The sequence below is a fragment of the Hippopotamus amphibius genome, chromosome 12 (assembly GCF_030028045.1).
Source record: "Hippopotamus amphibius kiboko isolate mHipAmp2 chromosome 12, mHipAmp2.hap2, whole genome shotgun sequence".
NCBI classification, from domain to species: domain Eukaryota; kingdom Metazoa; phylum Chordata; class Mammalia; order Artiodactyla; family Hippopotamidae; genus Hippopotamus; species Hippopotamus amphibius.
The window spans coordinates 636,194-649,688 of record NC_080197.1 but is presented as its reverse complement, the minus strand read 5'-3'; the positions used below and the strand labels follow the sequence as shown (position 1 = coordinate 649,688).

The 13,495-nt window shown below is 62.0% G+C and overlaps 1 protein-coding gene across 5 annotated transcripts in view; it reads right to left on the bottom strand.

The window, feature by feature from the left end:
* KCNQ2 (potassium voltage-gated channel subfamily Q member 2) overlaps window positions 1-13,495 on the bottom strand; it is a 47,055-nt gene that overhangs the window by 23,370 nt on the left and 10,190 nt on the right. For all 5 annotated transcript variants that reach the window (XM_057702158.1, XM_057702157.1, XM_057702159.1 and 2 more), the window contains exons 2-7: window positions 8,830-8,920; window positions 7,726-7,852; window positions 7,301-7,476; window positions 6,429-6,554; window positions 4,596-4,706; window positions 3,813-3,908 (exon numbers count right to left, since the gene is read on the bottom strand). In XM_057702158.1, the coding sequence (XP_057558141.1) occupies window positions 3,813-3,908; window positions 4,596-4,706; window positions 6,429-6,554; window positions 7,301-7,476; window positions 7,726-7,852; window positions 8,830-8,920 (727 nt within the window). The remainder of the gene's footprint in view (window positions 1-3,812; window positions 3,909-4,595; window positions 4,707-6,428; window positions 6,555-7,300; window positions 7,477-7,725; window positions 7,853-8,829; window positions 8,921-13,495) is intronic.

The following is a 13,495-nucleotide window of genomic DNA, read 5'->3' as shown; positions in this document are numbered from 1 at the left end:
AATCGAACATCTGGGCTTCTGCAGGGACAGTTTCTACTTTTTTCCCTGTGACTGGACCACACTTTCTTGTTTCTTTGCATGCCTCGCAATTTCTTTTTGAAAACTAGACACTTTGAGTATTGCAACATGGCGCCTCCGGAAGTCAGATTCTCCCCCACCCCCAGAGTTTGCTGTTGCTGCCTGTTGTTGATTGTAGTTGTTTGTTAAGTGGCTTTTTAAGCTATTCTGTAAACAACATATTCTTTTTTTTTTTAAAGAACTTTTATTGAGATACAGTTAACAGACAATAAACAGCATATATTTAGAGTGTACAACTTGGTATCCCAATCTCCCAATTCATTCCCCCCCAACCCTCCCCGCTTTCCCCACTTGGTGTCCATATGTTTGTTCTCTACATCTGTGTCTCTATTTCTGCCTTGCATTTCCTCTTTCATAGTTGTTAGCATTTGCCTTGTGTATTGAGGTGCTCCTATATTGGGTGCAGAGATATTTATAATTGTTATCTCCTCTTCTTGGATGGATCTCTTGATCTCTATGTAATGTCCTTTCTTGTCTCTTGTAATATTTTTTATTTTAAAGTCTATTTTATCTGATATGAGTATTGCTACTCCAGCTTTCTTTTGATTTTCATTTGCATGGAATATCTTTTTCCATCCCCTCACTTTCAGTCTGTATGTGTCCCTAGGTCTGAAGTGGGTCTCTTGGAGACAACATATATATGGGTCCTGTTTTTGTATCCATTCAGCCCGTCTGTGTCTTCCAGTTGGTGCATTTAGTCCATTTACATTCAAGGTAATTGTCGATATGTATGTTCCTATTACCATTTTCTTAATTGTTCTGTTTTTGTTTTTGTAGGTCCTTTTCTTCTCTTATGTTTCCCGCTTAGAGAATTTCCTTCAGCATTTGTTGTAGGACTGGTTTGGTGGTGCTGAATTCTCTTAGCTGTTGCTTGTCTGTAAAGCTTTTGATTTCTCCATCGAATCTGAATGAGATCCTTGCTGGGGAGAGTATTCTTGGTTGTAGGTTCTTCCCTGTCATCACTTGAAATATATCATGCCACTCCCTTCTGGCTTGCAGAGTTTCTGCTGAGAAATCAGCTGTTACCCTTATGGGAGTTCCCTTGTATGTTATTTGTCGTTTTTCCCTTGTTGCTTTTAATAACTTTTCTCTGTCTTTAATTTTTGTCCATTAGACTACTATACGTCTTGGCGTGTTTCTCCTTGGGTTTATCCTGCCTGGGACTCTCTGCGCTTCCTGGACTTGGGTGGCTATTTCCTTTCCTATGTTAGGGAAGTTTTCAACTATAACCTCTTCCAGTATTTTCTCAGGTCCTTTCTCTCGTCTCCTTCTGGGACCCCATAATGCGAATGTTGGGGCATTTAACGTTGTCCCAGAGGTCTCTTAGGCTGTCTTCAGTTCTTTTCATTCTTTTTTCTTTATTCTTTTCCACATCAGTGATGATCACCATTCTGTCTTCCAGGTCACTTATTCGCCCTTCTGCCTCTGATAATCTGCTATTGGTTCCTTCTAGTGTATTTTTCATTTCCGTTACTGTGTTGCATATCTCTGTTTGTTTGCTCTTTAATTCTTCTAGGTCTTTGGTAAACTTTTCGATCTTTGCATCCAATCTTTTTTCAAAGTCCTGGATCATCTTCACCATCATTATTCTGAATTCTTTTTCTGGAAGGGTGCCTATCTCCTCTTCATTGAGTTGTTTTTCTGGGGCTTTATCCTGTCTCTTCATCTGATACAAAGTCCTCTGCTTTTTCATTTTCCCTATCTTTCTGTGGCTGTGGTTTTCAGTTCTGCAAGACAAAATACTGCTGATACTGTTTGATACTGCTGTCTGCCCTCTTGTGGAGGAAGCTGTCTAGGAGGCTCCTGGGTGCTTCCTGATGGGAGGGACTGATGGGAGGGTAGGGCTGGGTGGGCGGAGCTCAGTAAAGCTTTAATCTGCTTGTCTGCTAATGGGTAGGGCTGTGTTCACACCTTGTTGGTTGTTTGGCCTGAGGCCACCTAACGCTGGAGCCCACAGGCTCTTTGGTGAGGCTAATGGTGGACTCTGGGAGGGCTCACACCAATGAGCACTCCCCAAAACCCCTGCTGCCAGTGCCCCTGCCTCCTCGGTGAGCCACAGCTGCCCCCCACCTCTGCAGGCAACCCTCCAACACCAGCAGGTAGGTCTGGTTCAGTTTCCTATGGGGTCACTGCTCCTTCCCCCGGGGTCCTGGTGAGCACATTTTTTTTGTGTGCCCTCCAAGAGTGGAGTCTCTGTTTCCCCCAGTCCTGTGGAGGCCCTGCAATCAAATCCCGCTGGCTTTCAGGGTCTGATTCTCTGGGGATTCCTCTTCCTGTTGCTGGACTCCCGGGTTGGGAAGCCTGACGTGGGGCTCAGAACCCTCACTTTAGTGGGTGGACTTCTGCGGTGTAACTGTTCTCCAGTTTGTGAGTCACCCACCCAGCATTTATGGGATTTGATTTTAATGCAACTGAGCCCCTCCTACCGTCTCATTGCAGCTTCTCCTTTGCCTCTGGATGTGGGGTGTCTTTTTTTTGGTGAGTTCCAGTGTCTTTCTGTTGATGATTGTTCAGAAGTTAGTTGCAATTCCAGTGCTCTTGCAAGAGGGAATGAGTGCACGTCCTCCTACTCCGCCATCTTAATCCTATCTTCTGTAAACACTGTATTCTTTCTTGTGCTGAAGTCTTTGTTCCCTTAGCTCAGTGGTCAGCTAGTGACTTAACAGAGGTACCCTTAAACCCAAAGAACCAAAGAGAAACAAATCCTCTCAGCCTCTGCAGACCGGCCCTACGTTGGGGCACTCCTCCATCATCTAGGAAGACCACTTACAACTCTGCCTTAGCCTTCGCTTCCTGCTTGCACAGAGCCTGAAGATCAGCCTGAGGTGAGCTCTTAGGGTCTTCTCCAGTCACTTCTGAGACTGTCCAGCACTGGGCATGTGTGTGGTCTCCTAGATATCCCAGAGTATGGGGGTCCTTCCCAAGCCCTAATTCCTCCACATCTCCTTCCCAAACCTCTGACCTTCTCAGAGAGGAGAGGGACAGAGGGGAGGTGCTGTGTGTTCAGGCTGTGCTCCTTCCCTGAGCTACTTAAACCTCTGAACCACACACAGTGCTGTGACTTTATTGTCAATAGTGGGTGGAACTAGAGAGCATTTTTGTCCCCCTTAATACGCTTTTCCACTTAAAAGAAGCAGCCATGTGAAGTTCTTACGGTGAAAGAAACATGCAAACATATATACGTGAAAGTAGGCTGCACCCAGGGCAAGACCACGTCTTTAAAAAGGAAAGATACATGAGGGGCCAGGGCAGTGTCCAGCCAGCAGTAAAGGCCAGTCAACTCCAAAGGTCCACTGGGTCCCCTGGGCTTTGGGAGGAGCTGCAGGAACGTCAGGCCCCTCCGGCAGCCTGTGCCTGGGCCCACACGTACAGGATGGTTCGGTTAGGACTGCTGGATGCCGAGTGGCCACGGTGACCCTCAGCAGTGGGTGAGCAGCGTGAGCTGGGCAGCACAGACATGGCTCTGGCACCTACCTGCCTGAGGGCCTCTGAACCCCGACCCCACAAGTGCAGGATGGGTGTCCGTGCTGTGAAGGGACACCTGCAGGGCACCTCGGTGCTGCCTGTGCTGCAGCCGCCGGTCAGCTGTGGGCATCTAAGCTGGCTCTCAGCACAGAGTCAGTCCCCCGACAGGGAGACAGATGCCTAGCAGGGCTCCGCTCTGACAGCACGGGCCCCGGCCAGGGGTTCCACTGGTCCACGTGGGGGCCCACGTGGGGGCCACCTGGACTCACCTGGATCAGGCCTGCTGCAGGGTTCCGCCTCTTCTCAAAGTGCTTCTGGCGATGCTGCTCTTGAACTTTCAAGGCAAAGCCAGACCCCAAAATGCCCTGCAAGTCACTGAGGTCAGACGGTGCCCTGGGGACCGCAGGCCCCACCCCCCACACTGAGTTCATCAGGGTCAGACCCCGTCCCGGGGACCCCAGCCCCCACCCTTGTCTGCACACTCCTGGCTCCGCCTTCCCGCCTCCTCAGTCCCTAATCGCCGGCAGACAGGCTCGCTGGGGAAGACTTGGATGGGGGCTAAAGGGAACTTCAGGCGTACAGGAGCCTGGCAGGGTCCACTCTGAACACATCTGGGCCCAGAGATTAATCCTCCTCCCTGATCTGTCCACACTGGAGTCAGTGGAGGGGTGAGGCCCAGGGTCCCAGAGAAGGGACCCTGGAAAGCAGCACCGCCGGCCCCCCCGCAACCCTGTGCAGCTGTGGGTGGGGGGTTAGCAGGGCCCTTGTCTCTTCTGCAGGAGACCTGATGGAGCCGTGTCACCAGGCAGTGCTGCTCCTGCTCCCAAGGACCTAACAGGCCAGTCCCGTGGGGCTGGGAGGCGCTGACGGGGACCCACAGGCGCGGGTCAGAAGGCACAGCCTGCCAGACTATGGAAGCTGCCGCCTCCGCTCCTGGGGGCTGTGGGCCTGCTGGCAGCCGTGCCCCTGCCCCACGTGCCCCAAGGGCAGCTGTGGTCACCGGGGAAGCCCAGAACCCGTCCCCAGCAAAGGCAGGAAGGGACAGGACTTACGGCAGGAAGAGCAAAGAAGGAGACGCCGATGAGGGTGAACGTTGCCGCCAGGAGCCTCCCGTTCCAGGTCTGGGGGTACTTGTCCCCATAGCCGATGGTCGTCAGGGTGATCTGCGGACGGCAGGCCTGTCGCTCAGCCAGGCCAGGCAGTGGCTGCGCGGAGGCAGGGGCGGAGCTGGGCCCTCCTCCTGAGGCCTCAGGGCAGCTGGACAGACACCGCCCACCCCAGCACCTTGCCACCAGCACGGGCCGTCAGACCAGGGTCCCCGTCGGCCGCCCTTCCCCCTCAACAACCACATCCAAACTCCAAAGCTCTGCTCTTTCCCCACGTGCTGGGGTGGGGTCAGGCTCTGCTCTCGGTTCACACCGAGGCTGGCAGGGCAGGAGCGCCCAGGAGACGGCAGCGGCTCTGGGCCTGAGCTCCGGCCGGAGGGGCAGCCGGGAGGCTCGCAAAGAGCCAGGGGCCCGAGAGGGACCCTCCGGGGGCCTTCGGAGGGTGGCTTGCAAGCTGAGGCCAGGAGGGAGGGAGGGGCCGGGGGGAGCTGGAGGAGGAGGAGGCGACAGGAGGGGAGAGACGCGGGGAAGGAGGAGGGTGCCTCCCCAGGGTGTGGCGGGCAGGGTGGTGGGTAACTCCATTATTCCATGACAGAGAGAAGAAGAAAGTGTGTCCACAAGAGAAGGGTCTTGAAAATGAGACCAAAATCATACAGAGTCAGGTGAGGATGCCTCCCGGGAGGTAGACAAAGAGAGGAGGAATCCAAAAAACAGGAGGACACACCCTGAGGTCCAGCGGCCTCACCAGTGGCCTCAGAGCCCCAGGGGGTGGGGGGAGAAAACTGCAGACTGTGAAGCCACAAAAGGCACCAGCCTCCTGGAAGGAAGCCCCCACCCCAAAGGCCCACGTTCCAGAAGAGAATCAGAGAGGGAGAGCCCGGCGCCAGGAGGGGCGAGGAACGGGGCAGCCAGACACACGGCCTCCCAAACCTCCTCCCTCAGAAGGTCGTGGCCTCCAAACCAAAGGCAGACTTGGGGGGGGGGGAGACTCAGCATTTGGGGGCCCAGCCCTCAGGGGTCAGCGTTCATGGCCAGCGTCCAGGAGACTGGCTTAACAGTGCAGCAGTGGGGGGACACTCCCGGTGCCACTGAGGCCCCCCCCACGGACCACAGACCCACAGAGGAGAAGGGGAGCTCAGGCAGGATGCTCTCCAAGAATGACAGGGACGGCGTTGCGGGGCAGGGGGGCGAATCTCACCCTATCACAGAACAAAGTGAACCTTTAAAACCTAAAGTTCCCAGGGGAGGGAGTTCCCTGGAGGTCCAGCAGTTAGGACTCAGCGCTCTCACTGCCGAGGGCCTGGGTTCAGTCCCCGGGCAGGGGCAGCCTGGGAGGCTGAACCAGGGGAGCCGGGAGCTCCAGTTCCCCTTTCGCAAACTCTTCTGTCCATCAACATGACGGGCAGAACCATCCCTCCCCGCCACCACCGAGGTCACACAGGTGGTCAATGAGGAAGGAGGGAAGGTGACCGGCCATGACTGGGCACAGGGTCCCTGAGGGCCAGGTCTCTCTCTCCAGCCAGCACGAGACCGGTGCATCCTACCACTTCCCCGCCCGGGGCCACCACCTCCCTGTAGCATCGTGGTCAGGAGTGGCCAGCAGGTGGCTCCAGAGAGACGTCTCCTGCCAGGTCAGCCAGGGAGAGCTCTGGGTCTCCTGTCCAGGCCCGGGGGGTCAGGGCACACCCTGGGCATTGGGCAGGAGGGACCCCAAGGAAGACCACGCCCAGCGAGTGCATCCTGGGTAAAGGACAACAGCCCCAGCGGCCGGGCACTCACCAGGCCCCACCAGAGCGCGTCTGCGTAGGTATCAAAGTGGTCGTTCTCTCCCTTCTCCGCCAAGTACACCAGGAACGAGGCCAGGATGAGGCAGAGGAAGCCGATGTACCAGGCGGTGACCAGCTCCTGAAAGAGCAGCCACGTCACAGCTGCCCGGCTGGCGGCCAGCCCAGGCCATCCCCGGGAGCACAAGGCCGGCCTGCCTGGAGGTTTGTTGGGCTCTGCGTCCCCCGGTGTCCCTCCCAAGAGCCAGCAGCAGAGCACCCAGCAGCCCCCAGCCCGGGGCACACAGGAAGGGCAGCTGGCTTTGCAGTCCCAGCCCTGGGCGGTCCCACACCTGTGCACCTCAGCCCTGGAGGGCGGCAGGTGGGATGGCCGGTGCCACATCCACCCAGGAAGGAAGTGTCCCCAGGCAGCTGTCAGGCAGTCGGGCTGGAGGACCTTGGGCCTGCTGGGACCCTACCCCCAATTCCCTGAGCCTGGGGGGGAGACCCCGACTGACTGCCCTTCCTGGGGGGCCGACACCTCAGCACCCCGGGGGACCCACACCCTCTCCGTCCTGCCAACCAAGCCCCAGCTTCAGGACTCAGACAGGAAGGACAGTGGGGAGGGGGCTGCAGGGCAAATAAGCCCACCCTCCCGCGGGATGGCCTCTCCGCACAGCCTGGCAGGGCGGGGTCTGGGCGTGCGGGGCTGCTGGGAACACAGGGGCGGGATCCGGACGGGCCACGGGGCTGCCGCCCCCTCGCAGGCCCGCCGGCCATGGGCTCCACGGGCTCCGGGCCCGGCAGACCAGCCGGAGGGACGAGGAAGACGGCCGCCCCCGGGGCGAGGCCCGGAAGGCTCCGGGGCGGGGTCCCGCCGCCGCCCACCTTGCTGTGCGCGTAGACCACGGAGCCCAGCAGCTTCCAGGTGCCGCCGCGCCGGTCCATGCGCATCATGCGCAGGATCTGCAGGAAGCGCAGGCTGCGCAGCGCCGACGTGGCGAACACGTTGCCCTGGGAGCCGGCGGCCAGCACGGCGATGGACGCGATGAGCACCATGATGTCTGCGGGAGACGGCGCAGCTGGGGCGGGCCCTCTGCCGCGGGGGGCGGTGCCGCCGGGGCCCCGGGGGACGCGCACGCGGACGCACGCGCGCCTGCCCCGCCGCGGGCACGGCCGCCCGGCCCCTCGTCGCCCCGCACTCAGGCCACGTCAGCCACGCACGGGCTCTGACGCCAAGAGGCCGGTGAGGACAGACTTCCAGGAGGGGCCGGTCCTGCGGTCCCGCCCGCCCCCACCCCGCCAGGCCTCACCGATCACACAGAAGGGCTTCCGGGCGAACTTGAGCCGCCCCCTCCAGCCGCGGTAGCGGCAGCAGCAGCCTGCAGCCCAGATCCGCACGAAGTACTCCACGCCGAACACCACGATGGTCACGATCTCCTGCAGGGGAAGCCGAGCTGAGCCACCGCCGGTGTGGGAGGGAGGGGGCCCCGTCCTGTGCGGCCGGTGGGGGAGGGGACCCCGTCCTGTGTGGCCGGTGGGGGAGGGGACCCCGTCCTGTGTGGCCGGTGGGGGCGGGGACCCCGTCCTGTGTGGCCGGTGGGGGAGGGGGCCCCGTCCTGTGTGGCCGGTGGGGGAGGGGACCCCGTCCTGTGTGGCCGGTGGGGGAGGGGACCCCGTCCTCTGTGGCCGGTGGGGGAGGGGACCCCGTCCTGTGTGGCCGGTGGGGGCGGGGGCCCCGTCCTGTGTGGCCGGTGGGGGCGGGGGCCCCACCCTGTGTGGCCGGTGTGGGTGAGGGGACACAGAGGGCAGAACTGATGGAGGGTCTCAGGTAACTGCCAAGGGCGTGGGGCTCCCAGGCCTGGGGCAGCCCCAGGACACAGGACAGGGTGGGCAGCGGAGGCGGGCTCCCCACAGGAGCCTGGGTGTGGGATTAGCCCCCTGTGGCCTCACCCCTCCATCACCAATAGCAACACAGAAATTACCCTGTGGTTGCCATGGCACCCGCCCCTCCCCATCACAGGGCTGCTGTGAGCTTCACAACCCCCACCCCCCCGCCCACATCTGCGGGGGAACACCGCACCCTCCCAGGTGGAGGGGGCCACCCGGGGCCTCAGGCTCTAGTGAGAAGGGAAGGTGGGAAAGGGGGTAGGGACAGCATGGAGGGGCTGTCAGGCGCTGTGACGACACAGGGAGGGGCCGGCCGGAACTGGAGCGCAACCAGTGCTGGGGGCGTGGGGGGGCTGGGAGGGGCCGAAGGGCCACCAGGAAGAGCAGCGGCCGTGGGTGCCAGGAGGACGGCGGTCCCGGCTGGTGGGGTTCTGGGAGGTCAGACCAACAGGATCAAATGGGGGGCAGGCCGCCGCCCCTGGCCTCCGCCGCCACCTGGCCCATCTGCGCCCGCCTGCGGGACCCACCAGGATGTAGAGGGCGCCCTCCGAGCTCTTCTCGTACTCCTTGATGGTGGAGAACACGGACAGCACGAGGCAGGAGAAGACCAGCAGGAACCTGGGGCCGGAGCAGAGGGCGGTCAGCCAAGCCAGGCGCCCGGGGCTCCGCGGAGATGAGGGGCCCAGCCGCTCTCCAGGACGCCCACCACATGCCCCCCCGCCAACATCCTCGCCTGTCTGTCCCCAAAGCTCACAGAGGGAACACATGAACGGGGGACCCTGCCTCCCGGGCCGCGGGGCAAACACAACAGGAGGGAACGCCGCAGCCCACCCACCCACCCCCACGCAGGGCACCACACACGGCAGCTCCTCTCCCCGTCCACAGCTCTCTCCTCGCCAGGCTCACAACCAGACAATTCCTGTCTCCCAGTTCATGCCGGCCTCACGCACACCTTCCCAGACCCCCCGGCCACCGGACCTGTGTCTGCGGGCAGTGCTGGCGGGGGTACAGAGGGCCTGTCAATTGCCAACCTACAGAGCCGGGAGCCGCTGGGCAGCAGGTGTCCAGCCAGAGGGGACGGGTGAGGCTGGGGTCCCGGGGAGCAGAGACCCGAGGACCGAGGACAGGGTCCAGGGCTCCTGAGGCACAGAGCCCACGGTGGGGGACACCTCTCGCACACCTCACCCCTCCCGCTTCATCACACCCTGGGCACCTCCATCCACTCAGTTCCACGGGCCCTGGGAGTCGGGACCACCGGTGGAGGGGGCGGGGAATGAGACCCTTCAGAGCCAAAGCCGTGTGGTCCAGCCTCAGCCCAGCAGCAGCGACAGTGACTCGCGCCCCACCCAGTCCAGCCAGTGTCACCGATCAGGCGCTCAGCGCCAAGAACTCCAAGCCTTGATCCAATCCTGGGGCACTTCTGGCAGCCCTGCACACATGCCCCGAAGAGGCCTGGCGACTGACCAGGCCCAGAGAGGCGCAGACCTGCCCCATGCGGCTGACCGGCTCCTCCCTGGAGCGTGGCCCCCAGGACATCTCCGGACGTGCCCCCAGCTCCCAGGCGGAGGCACGGACACGGATTACAAGGGCCGCTGGCACAGACAAGACGCACACAGGGAAACGGTCACATTTCAAAACCACAATTAATTTCCTCTGCTCATCAGCCAATCTTTTCAATTAGCCGCGCCCTGGGAAAAACGTCCGGATTCCTCGTGCGCCTTGTAACCCTCTGCCCACGGTATCCCCCCGACTCCATCAGTGGGCAGGAGCCACGTGCCCAGAGCGGATCTGCCAGGGTCGCGGAGGAGGTCCTGGGGCCATGAGCCAGGGCCCCAGGGAGGTGGGTCAGGGCCCTGGGGCCATGATGGCGGGAGAGACGGACAGGATCCCCATCTCAGAAGGGGCACCTGGACCCAGCTCTGCTCGGCACCTGGACAGGGGAGCCGGGGGGACATGTAACCTGGTGGGCTTCCCTGCAGAGGTGTCCACAGCACTGCACGGTGAAGAGCTGGCGGGTGTTCCTGGCAGAGGAAGGGGCAAGTGTGGGGGCCCCGGGGCAGGGGAGGGGGACAGTGTGTCCAGGACCCAGCAGCAGGTGACTCTGACCAGGCTGGAGATCGAGGCCCTGGGATACCCAGCGCCACCGTCACCCGTCAGGGAGACCGAGTCCAGGGCTGCGGCCATGAAGGCCAGCTCCTTGTGCTGTATAAAAACACTCCTCTAGGGCTTCCTAGGTGGCGCAGTGGTTGAGAGTCCGCCTGCCAATGCACAGGTCACGGGTTCGATCCCAGCTCCAGGAAGATCCCACATGCCGCGGAGCAACTAAGCCCGTGTGCCGAAAAAAAAAAAAAAAAAAACACTCCTCTAAAGAAAAGCAGGAAAGGCCAGGTCCCACAGTGACCAGGCCCTCACAGCCCTGCTTCCCCAGGGCAGCTCTGCCCAGCATCTCAGAACCTTCCAGAATGGCCCGGCCACACTGAACAAAGCACAGCCCTTCCCAGCAGGCTGTGGCCAGACTGTCGGGAGCACCCACAGTTCAGGAGACAAACCCGTGCCCAAGCCGGCAACCTCCCCACGGCCCTGCCCCAGAAAACGCCGGCGACACTCCAAGTTTTGTTTTTGATGTTTTGGGACAGATGGCCACAGATGGCACCACCGGGGGGGGGGGGGGTGCAGGGAGGCAGCAGGATGGACGCCCACACGACGAGGAGGAGGAAGGAGAGGCGGGCAGCGGACACCCGTGGGGAGCAGGCACCCCAGCCACGCCTCTGGGTCCAGGCAGGGCCCCCGCAGATCAAGAGACGGACACCTGCAAAGTGCGATGACGTCCCCGCGCCCTCGGTCACTCGCAGGCAGACACACGATGGAGAAAAGGCACTTACTTCCAGGCCCCCTCCTGTCTCCATGCCTGGCGACCACCCCTGCCCAAGTGCACAGCCACATCCTGGCCCTCATGACCTCCAACACCCATGCCCATCCCGCGAGCCCAGGAGGGGGCTCTGCTTCTGGCCTCGCGGTCCTGGGCACGGCGTCCTCCGTGACAGGGGACACTTCACTGGGGCCCAGCCCTGAGGAGCCGGGGTGGGGGTGGGGGTCGCTAGCTCGGACACAGGCGCCGCCCTCCCGCAGGACCACGCGGGTGATCACCCCCAGCCCTGCGGCCCATCGCGGGTCTCCCACCGCCGTTATGCCGGGCCCTGGGCACCGGAGCATCCTGGAGACCCTGGGGAATCGGAGCCGGGCAGGGGCCTCTCCTGCCTCAGGGACCTGAGTTCCGGTTGCGGAAGGGCTCACAGGAGCTGGCAGCTGTGGATGAGAAGGGCCCCCTCCTCCTCACTCCTCCTCAGGAGAGGCATTGGGGGGTGCGGGGGACACTGCTGGCACCACCGGGCCCCCCCCATGAGGCAAGCTGCTGAGCAGTGACCCCCCAGGCCCCAGAGAACGTGGTGGCTGGCAGCTGAGTCTGCGTCCTCCCCGGACGGGACGGGTGAGTCGTTCTACCCACCCACAGGCTGGGAGACCCGTCCATCTGCTGCACGGTTCAGCTCGATGCCCAGCACCACCCTGTACATCTCCCCGCACCCGGACCGAGGCCCTGGGGAAGGGGCGTTCTCACAGCCTCCAGCCCGGGGACTGTTCGGGCTGCAGGGAAAGAGAGGAGGGGAGGCAGGAGGTGGGTCAAAGGGAGGACGTGGTGGCTAATTATGATAATAAATTCAACCAGGATGCTACCCTGGCAGCGGTTGCCAAGGAGACGAGCAGCTCAAGCAGCTGGTCCCCAGCCCCAGATTCCAGGGGCTGTGATGTGGTGAGGCGGGGGCAGAGCACCCAGGGACCTCGGACCTCGCTCACCTGGAGAGCGAGCATCGGTCAGAACAGCCCCGTCCCGATGCACAGCCGGACCTGCGCCCGTCAGAGCACCCAGCGGACGAGCGGCCATGAGGTGGCGCTGACCACCCACAGCAGCAGGAGAGACCTCCGCCAGACGCCAGGAGGGACTTCCACAGCCTGCGCTCTGGGCAGAGGTGGACCCCTTTGAAACAGGTGGAGGCACGGCAGGGGTTCTGACGCACGGAGAGAGGGGGCAGGCAGGAGGTGACGGGAGGGACCGAGGGCGGTGGAGGCTTGGGCATCAACCAGGAGAGCCCCCCAGTCCGGGCCTGACAAAGCCCTCGAGGCGGCGAGCCCACCCACGGCCGTGCCCGCAGATCCTGGGTGCACACGTGTGCGTCCCACCTGCCCCTGCAATCTCGGGAAGGGCGGCCCCCACCTCCGGGGGAGACCCCGCAGCTTCCCGCTCTCCCCTCCCACCCCTCCGCCCATCTGACTTCGGGGAATGTTTCTTTTCTGGAAAAACATAACAAAGCCTCTACCACACCATCCCCACGTCTGACTTCCGCTTCGCTGTTGGGAGGGCACCGGGGTGGGTGCCGTGGTGCTGGCCCCTCAGCCCAGACTCCCTCACCCCCTTCAGAGTCTATGCTGGGAGACGGCTGGGATGATTCATCTCATTTTACGTATTTAGTGGAATCAACCTTTTATGCGCGGACGGCAGGCCTGGGAGGAAAGAGGGTGGTGTCAGCACCTCAGGTGCTCAGCCCAGCCCCTGGCGGGCAGAGCCGGGAGAGGAGGGTGCGGAGGGGCCCTGACGTCCGGCACCACCCCCCAGGCTGGAATTCACAGCGCCTGCCACGCGCCAGGCAGGCGACCACCCCGCCGACGGGAAGCTGCTCACGCCTCTTACAGAGGAGAAGACGGAGGCCGTGAAGCAGCTCCCTCGCCGCGGCCGCGTGGGCCGAGCCTGAGCGCCGCTTCCACTCGCGGGGTCTCCCCAGAAACACGCCCACTGCAGTAAGGCTGTGCCTCGCTGGGGCCCGGGCGCGGGAGCCCAGGAGAGGCCGGGGGAGGAGCCACAGTGTGAGGCCAAGGCACCCGCACGGGGTCCCCGGGGAGCCTCCCGCTGCCTCGGCCGTCAGGACAGCGGCTGGCGCTGCAGCCTGCGATCTAATTTCACCCCTCATACACTGCTGTGCCTCCGGGACCCGCCGCCACGTCCAGCCTCTGCGAGGACGGGAAGCCTGGACTCCCGATGGCTGCCCCGGCGCAAACCAGACGGGAAGAGTCACTCTGGAGATCCCGCCAGGGTCGGAGGCCGCAGGAAGCCGCGTGCGGACCCCTCCCCGGGAGCCGAGG